Source organism: Prionailurus viverrinus, chromosome D1 (assembly GCF_022837055.1).
Source record: "Prionailurus viverrinus isolate Anna chromosome D1, UM_Priviv_1.0, whole genome shotgun sequence".
In the NCBI taxonomy this organism is placed as follows: Eukaryota; Metazoa; Chordata; class Mammalia; order Carnivora; family Felidae; genus Prionailurus; species Prionailurus viverrinus.
Genome location: NC_062570.1, coordinates 72,446,068 through 72,466,791, shown reverse-complemented (window position 1 = coordinate 72,466,791; position 20,724 = coordinate 72,446,068). Strand labels below are relative to the sequence as shown.

General features: G+C 36.7%; 1 protein-coding gene across 17 annotated transcripts in view; it reads left to right on the top strand.

The window, feature by feature from the left end:
- Positions 1-20,724, top strand: part of SOX6 (SRY-box transcription factor 6) — a 614,016-nt gene that overhangs the window by 574,937 nt on the left and 18,355 nt on the right. For 12 of the 17 annotated variants that reach the window (XM_047877037.1, XM_047877035.1, XM_047877036.1 and 9 more), the window contains one exon: positions 17,929-18,162. In XM_047877037.1, coding sequence (XP_047732993.1) covers positions 17,929-18,162 — 234 coding nt within the window. The remainder of the gene's footprint in view (positions 1-17,928; positions 18,163-20,724) is intronic. The other 5 variants (XM_047877032.1, XM_047877041.1, XM_047877042.1 and 2 more) reach the window with 1 other exon arrangement.

The window sequence follows — 20,724 nt, the reverse complement described above, 5'->3', positions numbered from 1 at the left end:
TAGCTGGTTTCTCACTGGCCTGGCTTCTTCTCTAAAGAAGTGTCGATGGCAATATATATATATATATATATATATATATATATATATATATAACCAACGCCGCTGCCATCACCACCACCACCACACGCACACACACTCACACACACACACACACACACAGTCTAGTTTTCTGATTGAATATCATCCACCCTAGTCAAGAAATGCTTGTATATGCTATTACTGAATCACACAGAAGGACTTCCCCAACTTGTCTCAGAAACTGGGCCACAAAAGATTAACAACATCTTCCATGAAAATTAGACCCAAGATAAGAGCAGCCAGCCTATGGTCCCAGTGGGACTGCAAAATCAGTCCATGCTTCCTCAGTATTATGTATGTCTACTTCACATATATTAGAGTAAACCCTGGCTGATAGAGATCTCTCTGTCATGTTTGGACTGACTATGTAGCCCTTCGGATATGGACCTTGTCTGGTTACCTGTCCCAGAATCATCTTCTCTTGGCAGCAAGAGACATTTGACTTGCTGTCTACAGGCTATTGAATTCAGCCCAACATTAAGCTGGTGGAATTTAAAGAGCACCAGGCCAATTTGGAATACTTTTTAAACTCATTCTGCCAAACTTCCCCCCGCCCCACCCCCAATTGGTCCTTTCCTTTTTTTCAAGTTCTGATAATTGTGCTTATAATTTATTTCAAAAAGTTGATAACCACCTAGCTAGCTCTTTCTCATTTTCTCTTATTGACTTCTTAGCTTTTTTCTTTAAGATATTTTTATTTTTGCATATATCCTTCTTTCATATTCATTGTCTCATTTTACTCTGCTTGTCTAACAGTGTTTGCTTGTGCCCACTACCTATCATTTCGTACTCTTTAGCAATAGGTCTTTGTAGACTGAATTGCCAGTACCAATAGCCAGGCCTTTCTAAGCAGGATCTGCCCATGTTCGGGGGCCCCCAATCTTCCATTTTACCTTCATGTTTAAGTTATAATTTGTTGATTACCTCTTATGTGTACAGCACATATGGGCATGGAGCGAAGGATTTCTTAAAAGATGGACTTCACTCTAGTGTCCAAGAGCTAGTAATGTGGTTGGGATTATAATATTAGCACACACAGAAAGCAAAGCAACCTAAGGTGTTACATGTTCAAGTGCATCATTAGAGAAACAGAAAAATAAAAGTGCTATTTAGAGGAGGAAGCTACAGTGCTTTGTGAAAAACAGGGATCGTTGGAGTCCTGACAGAAATATAGGTAGAGATAAGCCCAGGTTTGGATGAGCAAAGAGAAGGGGACGAACTTTCAGTTGAGGGAATAATCCAAGCAGATGCAGGAACAGTAAAGCATACAGATATTCATAACAAAGTTCCAGAAGGGAAGAATGACTTTCCTCACCCTTGTGTTCCCTACCAAGCCCAGCAAAAGTCGTGCATATATTCATACTCAGTAAATACTTATGGAATTGAGCAGGTTATAGAAATACCTGGGTTCCATATTGTGAATGGCCTTGAATGCCAGGCTCAAGAATTTGAACTTTGCTACCAAATAAACAGCCATTAACCTTTAATTGTTCAAGATTGACTTAGACTACAGAAGTTAAAAATAATGGAAAAGCAGCAGTTCATTTAGCCTGGGGAATCTGTTAATCTCTTTATTCTTGTGTTTTGCTTAATATCGTTTCTGGGCGGATGTTCAATGGGCATCTTTTCATATAACATCATCAGAGAGCTGAGTATGTGTTGGGAGGGTTTTCATTCAAGTCATATTAAAAACACTTCTTTTCTTCCTGGGTATATTACTCATTAAAGTATGATTTCACTTAGTCTGATGGGACTGATGGATGTCTAACAGATTGTTCTCTCTTGTACTTACTAGTGGAGAGGGTTTTTTTCAGGTGTTTTTGTTCAATGAATACTTACCCGTAGACATGATGCCCCATATTGGGTCTTGGTACCAGAGGGAAGCAAGTGTGTAAGAATCCATTGACATTTACATTATACTGTAGACTGTTAAATTTAGGAGTAGGCTGTAAAGAAGTAACTCCAAACTAAAACTTAATATCCCAAGTCTCAGCCCCAGAGATAATTTCATAAGCAATGTATTCAACCATTTTAAATTTATACTAAAAATACAAATTGCAGTTTACTGGTTTACATATATATTTCATGGGAGAGAAATCATTTTGTGCTGCTTCAATATAAGCTCACTTTTCACTGGGAAGGCCAATCATACCTGAGGACAAAATGGAAAAGTCTACTCCATGTTGCAGACTTACAGAACTACTAGTAGAGGAAAAAGAAAAACAATTGTCAAATGTCCCTGAAACTACCTTGCCCTTCATTTATTACAGTATCTCGATCAAGAATCCTAATCCTTTGTTATTCCGATGAGTCCTTTATAAAAAGCTGATCCATAAATTCTGGCCAAGACTGAGCAACATAGTCAGGTTATAGTTTCCACATGTGGGAACTGGGGGATATGAGATGGTCTTTTGAGGTTAGGTCCTATGCATATTCAGTACATTTTAGCTTTTTATCATAGAGACTGTTTTAAATATTTTAACTTTGGGGCAGAGGACACTCCATTAAGTAGTAAATTACACTCCCCAGCTAACTTGTGGGTCATTTTATAACTACTCTGAAGGACAGGACTATGTAGTATAGGACACATCACTCAGGTATGGGGAAAGACTGGAAAGGGAACAAATATGAGTTGAAAGCACTTGATATGTCCTAGGTACTGGAATAGACTCTATTACTTCTCTCTTGCCATTATTACTGCTACTATTTCTACGGGCGACTACTGTTTAGTGAGTGGTTCCTGGGATCCAGTCACTGAGCTAAGAAATTTTACATTCCCATTTAATCTTTACAAGGATCCTGCCAAGTAGAAATGATTAACTCTCTTTTGTAAGGAGACGAGATTACCATTTTAGAGAAAGGAAATAATTTTCCCAACTTAGGGAAGATCAAATATAGAGTTAAAACCCAGATCTAAGCCACACTGACTCCCATTTTTCTGCAAGATGAGCTGATTGAGTTGGTTGCTTTTGTTGGAGTAGCTTTTCCCTGTTGGTTTTCACTAAAAAGAAGAAAAAAAAAGAGAACTAGAAACTTTTATTTAAGCTTATTTATTTATTTTGAAAAGGAGAGAGAAAAAGAGTACAGGGGAGGGACAGAGAAAAGAAGAGAGAGAGAGAATCCCAAGCAGGCTTTGCACTGTCGCACAGAACCTGACACCGGGCTTGAACCCATGAACTGTGAGATCATGACCCAAGCTGAGACCGAGAGTCAGATGCTTAACCAACTGAGCCACCCAGGCACCCCAAGAAATAGAAACTTTTGAAAGTTTTTTAAATCTTTCAAACCATACACATATTAAGTACCTTTCAAATACTTTCACCGGATTCTTGGGGCAAAGAAGTTTTGGCAGATTATGGAAATGAGTTGAGTGGCCAAAATCCTTCTAATATGATTTCCATACAATAACCTAATAAAAAATTAAGTTACTACTGCACCCAGTATCTGCATCTCTCATTCTAATAAAAGGAAAATTCCCTGAAACAAATGAAATGGAGAAGAGAAACCCATTAAATGAATTTTGTGGAGTTTTAAAAGCCAAGTCTAGATGCTATTGAAGCAATTCAGTTGACCGTTTTAGACATTTCTTCTGATGGCAAGTGTGAAACTTAAGAGATAGTTGCATCTGAGTTTCTTGTGATATTTGCCAGTTACTAACTGTGAGACCTGGACAACTTAACCTCTGTAAATCTCAGTTTCCTCATGTGGAGTAAGGAATGTGAATTAGATGATCTTTAATATCCTTCTTGTGTTAAAATTCTCTGATTCTATGAGCATGTTTCATCTATTTCCTAATGACTCTGCTATCTAGGGAAGCTCCCATCATAGGTCTGTTTGAATACCTGCTTCAGTTGTATGCATTTATGCACACCCTACAATGTTAGAATAGCTTTCAGATTTAATATTTCCAAAAAAACTCATCCTTTCAAGATTACCCAGGAAGTGAGGAAGCTGGGATTTCAGGACTGTATAACAGGGCAAGTCAATAAAAGAACTAAGATCGGAGCCAATGATCTCTGAGTCCCAAACAACTATGGGTATATTTTCCCTTCAAAGCCTTATTATTTTACAGATGCTCAAGTAAGGCAAGGTATTTTACAGAATATAAGAAATAAAATAGGATTTATACAAAATCCAATTTCAGAAATTATCAGTTTCTAATGCAACAGGTAGCCATCTGAGTCTCACTCTAAAATTTTCACAGTTGAAGATGTCTACTTCTCTCCATTGTGACATTTGAGTACTTACCATATGCCCACTTGTGTACCAGACCTTGGGGAAGCATCCCTGCCCCTTTTGGGGTGCACAGTCTTGTGAAGAAGGTGGGCACACACAATTGATAATTTGGGTAAAACATGGTAAATGTTAAAATAAAGGTATGCATAGGATGCCATGGGAGCCTAAAAAACTTAGCCTAAACTGATACACTAGGAAGGACTGCCTAGAGAAGATCATCCCTGTCCTGAGTCGAAGAATAAGTGATTTTAAAGGTGGACAGAAAATTCTAGGAAAAGAAAAGACTGAATGCTTAGTATGAAACAACATGGGGTATGGATAACTAAAAGTAGTTCAATATTATAAATCAAACAAAGTTTTAAGTGGAGAAGCCAAAGATGGGACTGGAGACATAGGTAGAGGACCAGGTCAGGGAGAGCCTAGGACTTCATCTTTTGGGCATCGGGGAACCATTGAAAACTTTTACATATAGAGTAGTCTGGTCAGAATTGCATTTGTGATGGTATACTCTGGCTGAAATTAGGAAGAAGTATGTAAGTAGGGACTGGAGACTCAAATCTGGAAGTAAGCACATCAGTTAGAAGGCTAGTATTTATAACAAACAGTCCAGCAGAGACAGTGAGGCCAAGGCAATCGATGAGTAATAAGGATGGAAACAAGAGGATGGATTTAGTAGTATCTTTGTTAACTAATTCTGAGATTTGCTTCATCTTGGTTTGTGCTCCTTAATTTCATGTAGAGTCTATGGTAGTATATTGAGTTGGATGAAGCCAGAAGCCGCTGAGCAACATGAATTATTTAGTCTACCAGCTTTTTACCAGCTTCTGTATTCTCCAAGGGAATCTACTTGAATCTGAGCCTGGTGCTCCTGAAAACTTAGGAAGCCAGAACCTATTATTGTCTTATTTCATCCACAGTGGTCTCTGGTTCAGACTTAAATGATGTCTTTTTGCCTGGGCTCAACAGCTTGTAAGCTGTCCTCCTGTGCATACAAATAGCAAACAGATAATAAGTAGAATATTTGATGTTCTCTGCTACTTTCAAGTCATTAAAAAGAAAGAATCACATAAGTTATCCCAGTTGCCCTTGGATCCTACAGTTGAAACAAGATAAAGGGTTCTGTTTAGCTGTGTAAAGCAAATATAACTTGAGAATTAAAAAAAAAAAAAACAAAAAGTAAACACGGGCACCAAACTGAAAGCAAGAGACTCTTGAAAATACAGACTGGTATATCACTGGTTAGAATTTCCTTCATTTTGCAAAGCCACGAGCCACATGCATCAGCTCACCACAAAGTCATTAAGCCTTTTTAAGCTCAGATGAAAAACATTAACAAATACCACAAAAGGCTTTAGTATAGCCCCTTTGTTCATTCACATATGGCACTTTATAACTCCTGCGCCACTCTGGTCGTGTGTTTGTTTAAGCTGCCTCCATCAGGCTGGTCCTGAAAGAACAAAAGACATCTTGAGCAATCCTAAGCAGGAAATGGGCTAATCTAAACATGGTTTGTGACACTTTAAGTAGAATAGAAAGGGGAGGGATTGATTAGTCATTAATGTCCAATTGGCTCCATATGGATGTTGCAATAATAAAGCCTTTTTTCAGAGCAGTAGCAGAGTTATTGAATTAGAGGTTTATGTTTCCTCAGAGCTGACCTTAGGGAATTCCCTTTTGGTTCTTCTTGTTGATCTTTTAAAGAGAATGGAGTTTCCAATAGGAAAAAAATAGAAGCCTTCTCCACAATAACACTTGCTCATAATCCCGCAACTAAGGAATGTATTAATACAGCATCATTTTAATTCCTGCTATAATTTCAGTCCTTCGTGCTTTCTTTGCATCTTTGGTGGGGCAGTATTTCAGAGACCAATTAGACAGTGGCATGAACTTCATAACTGGTAATGGACTCCTCTAACGTGCTTAGCTGTGGCAGAGAAATGACATCCTTACAGGGGGAAAATAATGTTCCTGCCAGGGAATGGTGGGCTTTGACGTTCAGTTATTTCAGATCACTGAAATAATCAGTGACTGGGGTAGCTTTCGGGTAGGGGAAGTGAACTCAACTGAAAGTCAGACGGCCTAAGTTCTAGATCTGGCTCCACTCCTTATTAGCAGTATATCGTTAACTGGTTATTACAGAGGAAGGTAGCACAACCTCTCTGAGCCTTGGTTTGCTCATCTGTCAAGTGAGGCAAATATATCTACCCTCCTATCGATTTCAAAGCATTGTGAGGAGAATTCAGATAATGTATTTACTGAAAGCACTTTGTAAATATTATTGTATGTAAAACTACTTAAAACACATGGTATGTCTGTCCTGGAAACTGACCTCCAGTTTAGTCTAGTGAAATGTCTGTTGCCCAAATTCCCAATGGAATTTTTTCATTATGTGTATACTATTCCTATCTGTCTGTCTATCTATCTATCTATCTATCTATCTATCTATCTATCTATCTATTTATCTATCCATTTGTCATCTATCTATCATCTACTTATCTATCTAGTTTATTCAGTGAATTACTTGCTATAAAGTTCAATAGTTGAACTTTAGATTCAACTTAAGTAAGGTAGTTGTTTTTAGTGGGATTAAGGAACTTTAAGATGAAATCAAGGAAATGAAAATTTACCTATGGACTTCCCCCACATTGAACAAATGAAGAATTAACACCTTAATCAAAGTACCACAGGTAATTTATCTTTTGTTCTTGTGCCACTGGTTCCTATTTTTATACCAGGCTCTAGCTCAGAAGGCCTATGCATCCATATTTTGTATTTGCCTTCTTCAAATCATGGCACCCATCAATAGGTTTCTTTGCTAACCTATCCAGCTAATCTTGTATAAAAGACACAAAGAACAAACCATAGTCTTTACCCCTGGCATCCCTTCTCAGAAGATGAACACATCACCCTAATGATTAAGACTCTTGTTCAGCCATGGAATGTATTTTCCTGCCAAGTAAACCACTAGGATAGTAAAATTGTTTTGTGTTTTATTTTGTTGTTTTTGTAAGAAGAAATCAAATTTGAATTCCAAGCAGCCTTCATATGATGAAAGTAAATTCACTTTCTGGAAATAAGCAGGAATGTGAAGTTAGCGGAACTTCCATAATCATAGACAGACAGTTGTCAGCCATTCCTACAGCACAGTGAGTTGGATTTCTACAATAGTAAGATCCGATGGGATAAACACAATGAAATTAATACCCTCCATCTTTCCTAATTTTTCAAGCCCCCTTCTAAAATTCCTTCATCTTCTATATTTTTGTTTCTGATGCACTCATTACCATTATTTCTATTAACCCAAATAAGGGACTATTAACTGTATCATGTAACTCTTTCCAGAATCCCACATGTGAAAATCAACTATTCTGTTGATAGACTGAAGTAGCCTAAAATACTGTGATTATCAAGCAACCCAATGGTATATATTTATGTTGCTTTTTACCAAGATGCTTTTTGCCCTACTGAATATATATACATATGTACATATATATTTATCATCATTATCATCATCATTATTTTAGTCAATGAGACCAACTTTTTGAGTTCACAATGGCCAGAGTATGCTAGGTCCACAGAGGGAAAAAAAAACCTTCAGGGAAAATCACTTTTGTTTCTTTGGTTTTCTACTTTATTTTGGTTCTTTGTTTTTGCTTTTTTAAAAAACTAAGTGTTAAAACAATTTTATTTTGAATAATGTCCCTTTGCATGAAAATACTACAATTTGTCCATTCTCCAGTTATTTTCATTATTTGGTTATTATGAATAAAACTGCTATGATATTCTTGCATAAATCTATTTCTGGACAAAGTTTTTATTTGTTTTGGGTAAGTACCTACGAGTGGAAATCCTGAGTCACTGGTAAGTATATATTTTACCTTATAAGAAACTGCCAAGCCATTTCCAAAATGGTTACACCATTTGACACATTCACCACCAATATATTAAGAGTTCCAGTTGCTCCATATTCTTGCCAATGTTTAGTGTTGTAAGCCATTCCAGTGTGTAGAAAGCGGTATCCACTGTGACTTTCATTTGTATTTTCCTGATGACTAATGATATGGAATACCTTCTCATGTGTTCATTGTTATCAAAAGATAACTATATCTTTTATAAAGTGTTCATGTCTTTTGCCATTTTTTATATTAGATTGGTATTTTTCTGTAGTTCTTCATCTATTCTTGATATAAGTTCTTGTCAGATATGTGTATTCTGAATATTTCTTCCCAGTCTGGGCTTTGACATTTCATTTTTTAACAATGACTTGTGATGAGCAGAGTCTTAATTTGGTAAAGTTAATCTTATCATTTTTCTTATATATATAGTGCCTTATATGCTGTATCTAAGAATCTTTGCTTATTCCAATGTTACCAAAATATTCTCTTATGTATTCATTGAGTTTTTGCTTTTGATTTGTTATGATTCATCTCAAATTAATTGTTGAGAGTAGTATGTGATAAGAGGTCAAGGCTCACTTTTTTCCACATATTTATCCACTTGTTTTAGTACTACTTGTTGAAAAGACTATCATTTCCCACTTTAACAGCCCAAGTCTTTATTGAAAATTGACCATGTATGTGAAGGTTTAATTCTGGACTCTCAAATTCTGTTCTAGTGGTCGATTTGCCTATGTCATGCTGTCTTTTTAAGTCTAGTTTTTGGTTTTTTTTACAAATGTTACAAAGTATTTGTACTGTAAATCTTGAAATTGAGTAGTGTGAATCCTCCAACTTTTTCAAGTTTGTTTTGGCTGTTCTTACTGCTTTATTTTTTATGTAAATTTTAAAATCAAGTTGTCAATTTCTAAAAGAAATTGTCTTTCAGAGATTTTTTATTGAGGATGGGTTGAATACGTAGATAAATTTGGAAAGAATTAATATCTTAACAATTTGGACTCTTGATCTACGAACATGGTGTATTCCTCCATTTATTTAGGTCTTCTTTAACTCAAAAATGTATTATTTTTAGTGTAGAGGTCTTGCATACTTTTTTGGTTCTATCTATTTGTAAGTGTTTTATTTTCTGATGCTATTATGAATGAAAACCTAAAAACATTATTTTCTAGTTGTCTGCTGCTAGTATATAGGAATACAATTGATTTCTGTACTTTTATATTGTATAATGCAGTATCGCTAAATTCACTTACTAGTTTTAGTAATTATCTTGCAGGTTCCTTAGGATTTTCTATGTAAACAATTATATTATCTATGAATACAAATAGCATTACGTATTCTTTTCCAGTTTGATGCTTTCTATTTCTTTACCTGCAGAAGGGTGTTGATAAGCGATGGTAAGAGTAGACATCCCTTGCCTTGTTCTTCACTCTTAGGGGAATAAGTATGATGTCCTACAGGTTCTTTTTAAATGCCCCTTATCACACTGAGGAGGTTCTCTTCTATTACTAGTTTCCTGTGAGCTTTTAACATGAGTGGGTATTGAATTTTGTTAAAACCAGTTTCTGAATCTATTGTGATGATCATGTTTTTCCCCTTTGTTTTTTTATATAGTGAATTACATTGCCTGATTTCACAAGTTAAATTAATGTTATATTCCTGAGATAAATTCTACTTAATCATGATTTATTATCTCTTTTACATATTGCTGGATTTAATTTGCTAATATTTTCTTAAGAATTTTTGCATTTGTGTTCAAATCTTTGTCAGGGTATGATGCCACCTCATAAAATAAATTTGGGGCCACTCTTTCCAACTCTACTTATCCTATTTTGTATAAAATTATTTTAATTTTTAAGTGTTTGAAAGAGTTAGCAGTGAAACCATTTGGGACTGAATTTTTCTTCATGAGAAGGTTGTTGGTTATAAATATAGTTTCTTTATTAGCTATACTAGTATTTAGGTTTTCTATTTGTTCTTGAGTAAATTTTGGTAGTGTGTGTCTTTCAAGAAATTTATTCATTTTATCTGTTTTTAAGTTTATTGGAATTAAGTTATTTACAACAGTCTTTTATTATTCTCTTAATGTGAGTAATGTCTATAGTAAAATTCCCTCTTTCAATCCAAATACTGGTATTTTTGTTTTCTCTCTTCGTTGATCAGTCTTACTAGGGGTTTATCAATTTTATTGATCTTTTTGAATGATTAATCCTTGGCTTTGTAAATTGTCTTTATTGTATCTGTTTTGTATTTCATTGATTTCAACTCTATCCATGCTGAATCTGTGATTTTACTTGAATTATTTAATTTGTTTATATTTAAGGTCATTATTGAATTTGATGGGCTTAAGTCTTACAATTTGCTATTTTTTCTTCTGTTTTTGTTATTATTATTATTATTATTATTATTATTATTATTATTACAGTTTTATTTCTCTAGAGCAGTAAGATTCACAGTAAATTTGAGGGAAAGATACAGGGATTGCCCTTTCCCCCACACATGCACGGCCTTTCCTGTTGTCAACATACCCCACCAGAGTGGTACATTTGTTGCAGTGGATGAACCTATCTTGACATATCATAATGACCCAAAGTTCATAGTTTACCTTAGTGTTTACTCTAAGTATTGTACATTCTATGGATTTGGACAAATGTATAGTAACATATATCCATCATTAGGAATCATACAGAGTATTTTCGCCGTGCTAAAAATCCTCTGTGTCTTGTCTGTTCATCACTCCTTCCCTGACCCATGGCAACCACTGATCATTTTACTGTCTCCTTTTCAGTCCTTTTTCAGTCTTCCATTTGAATTATTCTACCGGCATGTTAGCTATACCTTTTTGTATTTTGTTTGCTTGTTGTTTCTAGTGATTTACTATGAATCTTTGAGTCTTCTTACAGTTAAAATTATACCACTTTTTATAAAATAAACCGTTAACAACTTAATACCAGTTAGTACCTTATCCTTTGTGCTAATGTGCCATTGTTCTCATGTTTTACTTCTTATAAGTCCCACAGTACAGTGTTATATTTTATATTAAGTAGTTCCTTGTCTTTTAAAAACAAATACAAAATCAGCTGTTTATTAATGAAATCCAGAGAGGAAACAATGAGGGATTTTTTTGTTTTTGTTTTTTTAGTCACATTTATCATTGTTGATGCTCTTCCTTTCTTCATGAATATCTAAGTTTCTGTCAGAAATTATTTCTCTTCACCTTGAATGATTTTTTTGAATATTTCTTTTGGTATGAGTCTGCAAGTAATACATTTTTTCAGCTTTTATTTATCTGAAAATATATTTCACATTTGTCTTTGGAGAATATGTTCTGAATTTGAGCCATCTCTGAATTGATTTATTTAATTTCAGCATTCTAAAGATGCTCTTTAGTCTTCTAGCCTTCATTGTTTCTTATGAATAATTAGTGATTATTTATATTATTGTTACTTTGTATGTAATGTGCCCTGTTTCTCTGAAATTTTCCCTTTGTCTTTGGTTTTCAGCAGTTTGACTAGTGTCTAGGTATGGTTTTCTTTGTATTTATTCTAATTGCATTTACCTGAATATCTTGAACCTGTAAGTTGATGATTCTCACCAAATTCAGATAATTTTCAACCAGTGTTTCTTCAGATATTTTTCAGTCATGATTCTCTCTCTCTTCTACCTGGAACTTCAGTTACACATATTCTAGGACTCTTAGTGTTGTTCTACATATTGCTGAGTCTCTGTTTATGTTTTTAGCTTTTTTATTCTTTTTGATTTTGAGACTAAATAATTTCTTTTGATGTTTTTTCTTTTTTTTTTTAATGTTTGTTTATTTTTGAGAGAGATAGAGACAGAATGTGAGCAGGGGATAGGCAGAGAGGGAGGGAGACACAGAATCCAAAGCAGGCTCCAGGCTCTGAGCTGTCAGCTCAGAGCCCAACGTGGGGCTCAAACTCACAAACTGCGAGATCATGACCTGAGCTGAAATCGGAAGCTTAACCGACTGAGCCACCCAGGCACCCCTCTTTTGTTGTATTTTCAACTTCACTGACCCTTTATCTGCACTCCAAACTTCTGTGAAATCCAATCAGTGAATTTTCATCTCAAATATATTTTGCAGTTCTACAATTTCCATTTCTCTTTCAAGTTTCATTTCCCTGCTGAAGCATCCCCTGACCCTGTCTATGTATTCATTATGACAATCTTTTCTTTTAAGTTCTCAAACATATTTATAATGGTTACTTTAAAGCTCTTGTTTGTTAATTACACTATGTGAGTCATCTCAGTTTCTCCTTCTGTTGAGGTTTTATTTGTTCTGTTTTGTTTGGTTGTTATTATCTCTGGGTCATATTTTAGTGGGGTTTTTTTTGTACAACTAGTAATCTTTTACTGTATATTGCATATTGCAGATTATAAATTATAAGTTTATTATCAGTTCATTAGTAATCATTGAGACTTATTGAGAATTATTCAGAGGTAATTTCTCATTTGATTTCCATTTTGATGTCTTCTTGAATATATTTGTTCATGTCACTACCCCCACTTAAAAACTTTGAAGACTTCTTCACTTGGCATTCAAGGTACCTAGAAATCTGTCTTCCACTTCTCTAATTCCATCTTTTGGTGCTCCCCTATTTTCTTCTATAGCCCCAAGCCAGAGTCAGCTTCTTTTTATTCCCTAAAACTCTACCACCATTTTGCTGTATCTCTGTGTATTTATTCACACAGATTCTCCAGCCTAGAATACTTTCGCACCCATACCTGCTGGTAAATTTTTCCTCTTCCTTTAAGATGCTGCTCAAGCACCGCTGCATCTCTGAAGCCTCCCTGATATTCATCTCTGTTCCTTCTAACAACATTAATAGCCCCTCTCCTCTGCTTTCATAGTACTTTTAAATTACCTTTGTTGGCACTTATACTGTTTTGTAATTTTCTATTTATGTGTCTATTTCCCTCACTGGACCAAATCCCTTTAAAAAAAGGCACATGTGTTATCATTCTTTGTATGCCCAATCACAATGTTGGGTCTATCTGAAATTTGTCAGAAGTGTTTGCTGAATTAATGCATAAATAAATGATTACTAGGCACATTATAGAATTAGCCAAAGTTCTTCTGTAGGGAAGAACACACATACCAAACACTTACCACTTACTCATTCACTCACATAACCCTTGGAATTTACCCAGGAAGCGGGCCTCTCTAGGATTAGTTCAGGACCATTGCCATAGGCTATGATGGTTACACTGGCCTTCTTTCCAGCCCACCTGGAAAAACTCAACTTTCTGTCTTCATTTTAAATCATTTAAATCACAGATTCCTAAGGAGGTCTTTGCCTTGGCAATTTCAGTTTTCTACCCATAGACTATCTTTCTTTGTCTAACTGAAAGTTTGCCTTTACTGAACTATGATATGGGAGACAAAGGATGAATTAATCAAACCAAGCCCCCTGGGGAAGTTGAAGAGAGCAGGAATTCCTGGTGTACAGGGAACAGTTCTTTTCCGTGGTGCCTAGTGTGGTGTTATTGACCTCCTGGCCTTTCAGTACCTGTCATTTATGATTTCTATTGCTTTTAATTAAAGACACTTAGGTCAGCCTGAAAGTAGTAGTCTCTAGATACATAGCTTTTGGTCTAGGCTTTCTCTAACTGCTTTTCATGAGGAGATATATCATGAACATTGAACTCACAAATGATTCGTCTGCTCTTAAAAGTAAAAGGCACTCTATCATAGAATTGTGAGACATTCCCTAGGACCATTCTGGATTCTGACGGAGAGCACTGACTATTTATTTATTTATTTATTTATTTATGTTTATTTATTTTTATGAGAGAGAGAGACAGAGTGCAAATGGGGGAGGGACAGAGAGAAGGAGACAGAATCTGAAGCAGACTGCAGGCTCTGAGCTGTCAGCACAGAGCCAGGCATGGGGCTCGAACTCATAAACTGGGAGATCATGACCTGATCTGAAGTCGGACACCAAACAGACTGAGCCACCCAGGCACCACTTATTTATTTATTTTTGAAGTTTGTTTGTTTACTAAGAGAGAGAGAGAGAGAGAGAGAGAGAGAGAGAGAGAGCGCAGCGGGGGAGGGGCAGAGAGAAAGGGAGAAAGAGAATCCTAAGCAGGCTCCACACAGCACAGAGCCTGACACAGGGCTCAATCTCACAAACTGTGAGATTGTGACCTGAGCCCAAATCAAGAGCTGATGCTTAACCAACTGAACCACCCAGGTGCCCTAGTATTGGCTATTTTAGAATGAAGTGCTTTTTTTTTTAGCTTGGTGTTATTTTCAAAAATGAATGAAGCAGTATGAAGTTACACTTGATATGTAGATTTTAATTATAACAGAAAGTGGATTTTAGGCTTCAAATGTTCAGACTAATAATAGCACACCTTTTGAAAACAATTCTATAGTATCCTATAGAATCTCCCTCATGTGTTTAAAAAGGTTTATATAATATACAATCTTCATTTTAAAATTTTGGACTTTATACACACATATCCAGTCATATGTATTTCTACTGCTGCCACAATAACTCCCTGATCATTTTGTCTTATGAAGCAAAGTTTAGGTAAGTTAAGGAGCACTTTCTAAATATTCTTTTGGTTTTGTGCCCTCTTAATACTTTCTTAAAATTCTGACTCTGATCACATATCAGTCCAGTATAAAAGTGGTTTCAAACCTTGGTCTCCCTGGATAAGTCTCTACTCAAATCTTGGTTCATTGCTATAACATTCCTAATTTAGCTCATTCATCTCTATGTCCTCATTCATTTTTACTTGACTTTCCTTGGAAGAGAGGAGAGGAGGCAAGATAAAAGAGATGCATTTTCTATTTTCTATCTCTTAATTCACATTTTTATACTTTGTACTATGCTTGAATTTCTCAATTTATGGGAGCATTTATGGTGAGTCCTAGATATCTGCTCTGTAAATTAATTCAATGTCATGTAGACAACATGCACTACGGGAGAAAGGGGCAAGGTTGATGTAGGGTAGTTGGTGGGGTGAGACCTGAGCTCTGTTCCTTGAAAGGAGAATAGGAAGTGTTTGTTAAGACTGAGGTACAGAATGAGAGGGAGAGAGATTGGGCATATGTATGGCATGTCTGAGAGAATCAACTGGTATGGAGTAGAGGATCTACTAAGAGCCGAGTCTGAAAAGCCACCATGATTTCCATCAGTCCATAGGAGAGTAAAACTTGCCATTCACAATGAAATACATCTTTTAAATGAACAAATAAATGGAAGCTGACTATTTGGTTTTGCTAGAGGTAGAGAGAAAGCTATGACGGTAAAAGCAAATCTCAAATGTTAATCACCTGTGGCATAGTAGTTACCTTAGAATACTACTGAGATGTTTTTGCCTCTGACATTCTCCACAAGCCTGTCTCCTTTTATGTGCATGCATGCAAGTATATAAATTGCTGAATCCATGTCAGTTGTAAAGTAATGGCACTGAGGGCATCATAAATTACCATGGTGATCCTCAGGAGAAGACACTGTCGTATCTGAATGAGTGTTTCACTTCCAGAGTAATGTATGCCTTCATCTGGCCCAGCAGTCAGCATATTGCCCTGTGTTGATGGATATTGTCAGCTGGAAGCTACACTACATTTCACTGCACAATAAACATGGCTGTCAAACCCATATAAAGTGAAATCAATTTATCCTGTATGGTCAGTGCATTTTAAATGAAATTAATGTACTGTGGGTATGGTGGCAAAAAGGTAGCAGATTAGTTATGCATCTTGGGATCTGAGACGTTTCATGTAAGGGATCATTCTGTCTAGTAGGCCTAAAAGAAGGGCTGTTTACAAAATATATTATTTTTGCATGGTCTTCGCAAAGTGGCCCCTCTGCCCTCTTTCATGTTTAGAAAAGAATTGATAATATTAGCCAGTCGGGGCCCCTTTATCCTGTCTTTTGTTTGCTATAAGTGATGATCATATTTGTCAAATAATAGTGCGCTTTAATGTTCTAATTTATTACTAGCTCTGACACAAACAAATTTCTACTTAATCAAGGTATCTAGAAATAGAGTAGAAGGGCCAGAGATTGATTGGGTCATGTTGTTCCTGTATAATCACTCCACTGAGCTGAAAGGCTTTACTTTTTCCAGAAAGTGGAAATGTTGGTTTTAATGTGTATTTTGCTTCTAAACTTTTGGGAGTTGGCTTTCCTGTTTATGCAGCAGAAAACCTGGCTGAGGCCATCAGTCGAACCACTTTACGTTTAACTATAGAAGTTTTCAATCTATAGGGGGATATGTCGTAGATGCCACATTGCAAAGAGTATATCAGTATGTGACGCTAGCAGCGTTCTTGAAAACAAGCAAGAGCTGTGTCCATTCATTTATTCACTCATTTACTCATTCACTAATTTAACGTATTTTACTAATTCAATCTCTATATGCCAAGTGCTTCACCAGAGCCTAAGGAGACAGCAGTTGAAGGAGAGCCAGTTCCTGCCTTATTGTCAAGGAACTTTCAATCTAGCATGTTACTAGCTAGAGTCATCTCTTCAGAAACTATAAAATATCAGAGGTTCAGATAGAGTTTCATAGGGGAATGTTAAAGGACTACCCTTAAACAGCAGACAGCTGTATCAGGACCCTTGAAATAAATGCCTTTGAGTCTACTAGTTTGCATATAAGTTGAAAACCAATCTTTTACTTAATAAATATTTATTGAATATCTACAATGTGGGAAATCCTGGGGATACAAGAATGAGTAAAACAGAAACACCAACTTTAGGGGTTTCATATTCCTTTGGATGGAGTGGAAAGATTAGAGAGAGATAGTCACATAAACAAGTAATTTCATGTAGCATAAAAGAAAAAGGAACGAACGCAGCCTGGGGAACGTCATTGTGAATGCTGTTCCAATGGCTTGAATTACCCTTCCCGTCTGCCTACCCCTATTCACGCGATAATTTTTATTCATCCTCCACAAGAAAGCTTACCCATCACCTTTCCTAAGAGGTATTTGCTGACTGTCTTGTGTGATGCCCTTCTGGTACCCTGTATACTGCAGTATTACAGCATTTATCACACACTATTATAACTGCCTGGGGCCCGTATCCCCTCTGATCTGTGCGCTCCTTAAACGCAGAGATTGTTTTTATTTACCTTTGCATCCCTAACCGCTGCCATAATGCCTAACTCATAGTAATTGCTCAATTAGTATTTTCTATTGAATTTACTAATTCATGAAGCACACCACACGTGACTGGGTCTTGAAGGATGAGTGGGACTTAGTGGGACCTAGTGAAGGAGTAGAAAGGGCTTCCAGGCAGCGAGAGGAGTGCCGGAGAGGGCATAATATTGTGAAAGAGAATTCTATTTGAGGTAAAGAGATAGTTTGAAGTGGCTGCGGTTTTTGGCAAATGAGGCTAAAATGATAGGTGAGAGCCTGCTTTTGAAGGGAAGACTCGCACCAGGAAAGGTTACCATAAAATAATGCCAGTCATTGCACAATCACCACCTGCAAGTGCCTGTAGTAAAAATGTACTAGGTGCATAAAACATGCAAAATTAATTCTGCCCAGTGTGTCTTTGAGGCCTCCATCAGAAGGGCCTATAGAATTGTCATTTGAAACTGTCTTCTTCCAAGAGGTCACTTAAAACGAAGAGAAGGGCGTAGGGAAAACAGCTGAACCAGGCGGCAAGCTGTGTTACGTTACTCAGATAATAATGTTTGCACCCATCTTGTTCTTCCTGCCCTGACATTACAGGAAGTAAAGCAATGAATGGCTCTGCAGCTAAACTACAGCAGTATTATTGTTGGCCAACAGGAGGCGCCACTGTGGCTGAAGCACGAGTCTACAGGGATGCCCGCAGCCGGGCCAGCAGCGAGCCACACATCAAGCGACCAATGAATGCTTTCATGGTTTGGGCGAAGGATGAGAGGAGGAAAATCCTTCAGGCCTTCCCCGACATGCATAACTCCAACATTAGCAAAATCTTAGGTGAGTGCAGTCGCTGATGCTGACCTCCTACCCTGCGAGTGCCCCCCAGGGTGGAAAACAGGGGCATAACTTGACACCTAAGGGAGACCGTGGTTTGCAGAGGTTAGACGTAGCTCAGCAAGCTGCCACGAGAGACTTCGTCACCATCTCTGTGTCCCCCACCCTTCAGTGTGGCATTTAGGTTTAGGGGTTATATATCCATGAGGTGCCAGGGAAGGACTGACTAAAAAACTTATTTTAGAGACAAAACTATTTATAGTGTGTTAATACTGTGAATTTGGCAACTGTGAAAGGTACTGCTAAACCGGATTCGTGGAGACAAGCCTTATCTCCTTTTCTTATTCAGTCTTCTTAAATCCCTAAGTTGCTCCGAAACCTTGGAAACATTCACAGATCCTACAGTTTTCTGCTTTACTGTTCTTGGGTTCATATATCCTTCTGAAAGGACTCGTCAGGAACTAGGGTGAGCCCCCAAATAGTGTGAAATTCATGGAGTGTTGAACAGTGCCTCTAATGATAACTTTAAAACTTGTAAAATGAAACTACATTTACTTTAATAAGATGTGACGAGTTCAAATTTCATAGCAGTGAGTTGAACACATAGACCACAGGGCAGAGGCCCGTTTTGTGGTAAATTGCCAGAGTGATTCTCCCGTTTCTTAGGATTAAACTCAAACCTCGTTCTATTAGTGTAAAGCTTGCTAGTGCAGATTATACAGTTTGGAATTATTGTGTTCAACATATTGAACATATTTTATTCAACATGTAGCATTACAGTCAACATGTTTCCTCTTTAAAAAGAAAAAACACAGAAGGCACTGTTCTATTTAAGCTGTCATGATGTGACAAAATCTCAAAGGGAGCTGTTTAAGAAGCTGAAAAACATTACAGACTTAAACTGTGGTTTTCATTTTTTAAATGTTTTGTTCAAAAGCAATAAATATTTAACCTTAGTAAATATCAGTGATCTGGACATACACAAATACACGTTTTGTCACTGTATAAATAATTTAACTTGATTCTGAGACATTGTGAGGCAGTAAACTCTAAGAAAATTTAAAACACACATAAGATCAAATAGTGGTGAAATGTTAAAAAGTAAGTTTTTCCCTTTTATTCCTTGAGATATTTGAATTTCAAGATGGATGCCAAATGTCACTACAATGAAGTAGGGTTTTATTTTTAGAGTTTCTGAGATATACACAGATATAGTATTATTCTCTTGTATTTAAGTACCTTTGAAACCAAAAGGTTCCTGATGGACATGTTAATTTTGTTTTTCTAATTAATAGACATTTAAAAGAAAATCAGTTTCTCTGTCCTTGAATTTGAGACCTAATTTTGAAATTTTCTTTTCTTCTTCTTCTTCTTCTTCTTCTTCTTCTTCTTCTTCTTCTTCTTTTGCCATTTTAGTAGCAGCATGAGTAAGCTCTCAGATGGGCATAGAAACTCTCTGTTTCCATCTTGGCAGCTGTAGGGAATCTATATTCTTGGTGTGCATCCTGTGAAAAAAAATTATTAAGAATATAGTAAGTGTATTCATTAAAATATAAACTTTGAAGCACAAGCATTTCAAGAGTGCCAAGAATCCTCTGTTAACTGGGGCTTTAAGCTACTGGGAGTCAGCAGAACACGGAGAAGTCTGTCTGTGTAGACTTTCTACACAACTTTTGCACAACAATCAGGAAAGAACAGGGATGGATGTGCTATTAAAGCAGACCAGGATACTGCTGGCTACAGAGAAGATTTGTACAACTTTCCATTTGTTTATGTATGAAAAATCTCCACTGAAGATTAGCTAACATCCAGTCAGCACAGCTGTTACCGCTTTATTCACCAGCGACACACAAAAATGCAATTTGATACATGTAAAAAAACACATCCCTTCTTCGTCAAGTGTTTAGGTAATTCTTTATAAACAATATTAGAGAAGTGAATACTTTTCCTTCTTCCTCTATAAACCACATTAAAAATTTTTGTGCTGTCATTGGTACAGCTCTGAATGAACATTTGTAGTACTTGAAAATGGTATATATCATTCCAACTGTACCTTCCGGTTCGAAAGCTAGAACTTAGAGTTTAGGCTTTTTTAATTACCCTAGGCCAGGGGAGACAGTGCGCACAATGGGTTTTTATATATGGAAGGATACCAACATCCGCTGACACCTTCTCAGTAAGTAGCTTCCCTAAAGATGCCTGGACAAGTTGACAGACGTTTGAATCTCTGAAAGCAGGAGAGCTTTTTCTGAGAATCCTATCAGCCTTGAGAGTATCCTTTGGAAGTTTCAGTTTTTCACCCTTTGAGAGAGATAGACGACCAATAGATGGGGGAAGGACATTGGTGTAGGAGGCGATCTTTAAGCAGCAGAGACGTGTTTTAAAATAATATACTTTTTGTAGCACCAGCTGTAAGTCATCGAAAGAAATAATGTAATAAATGTTGCCATATACAAAATTATTCTTTGCTCTATGGTCTATACAAGACTGCTGGGGAGGCTCAGTGGGATGCGGTGGTAGGAGCTACCCAGAGCCACAGGTGAGTAAAGCGGTGGGAAGGTATAC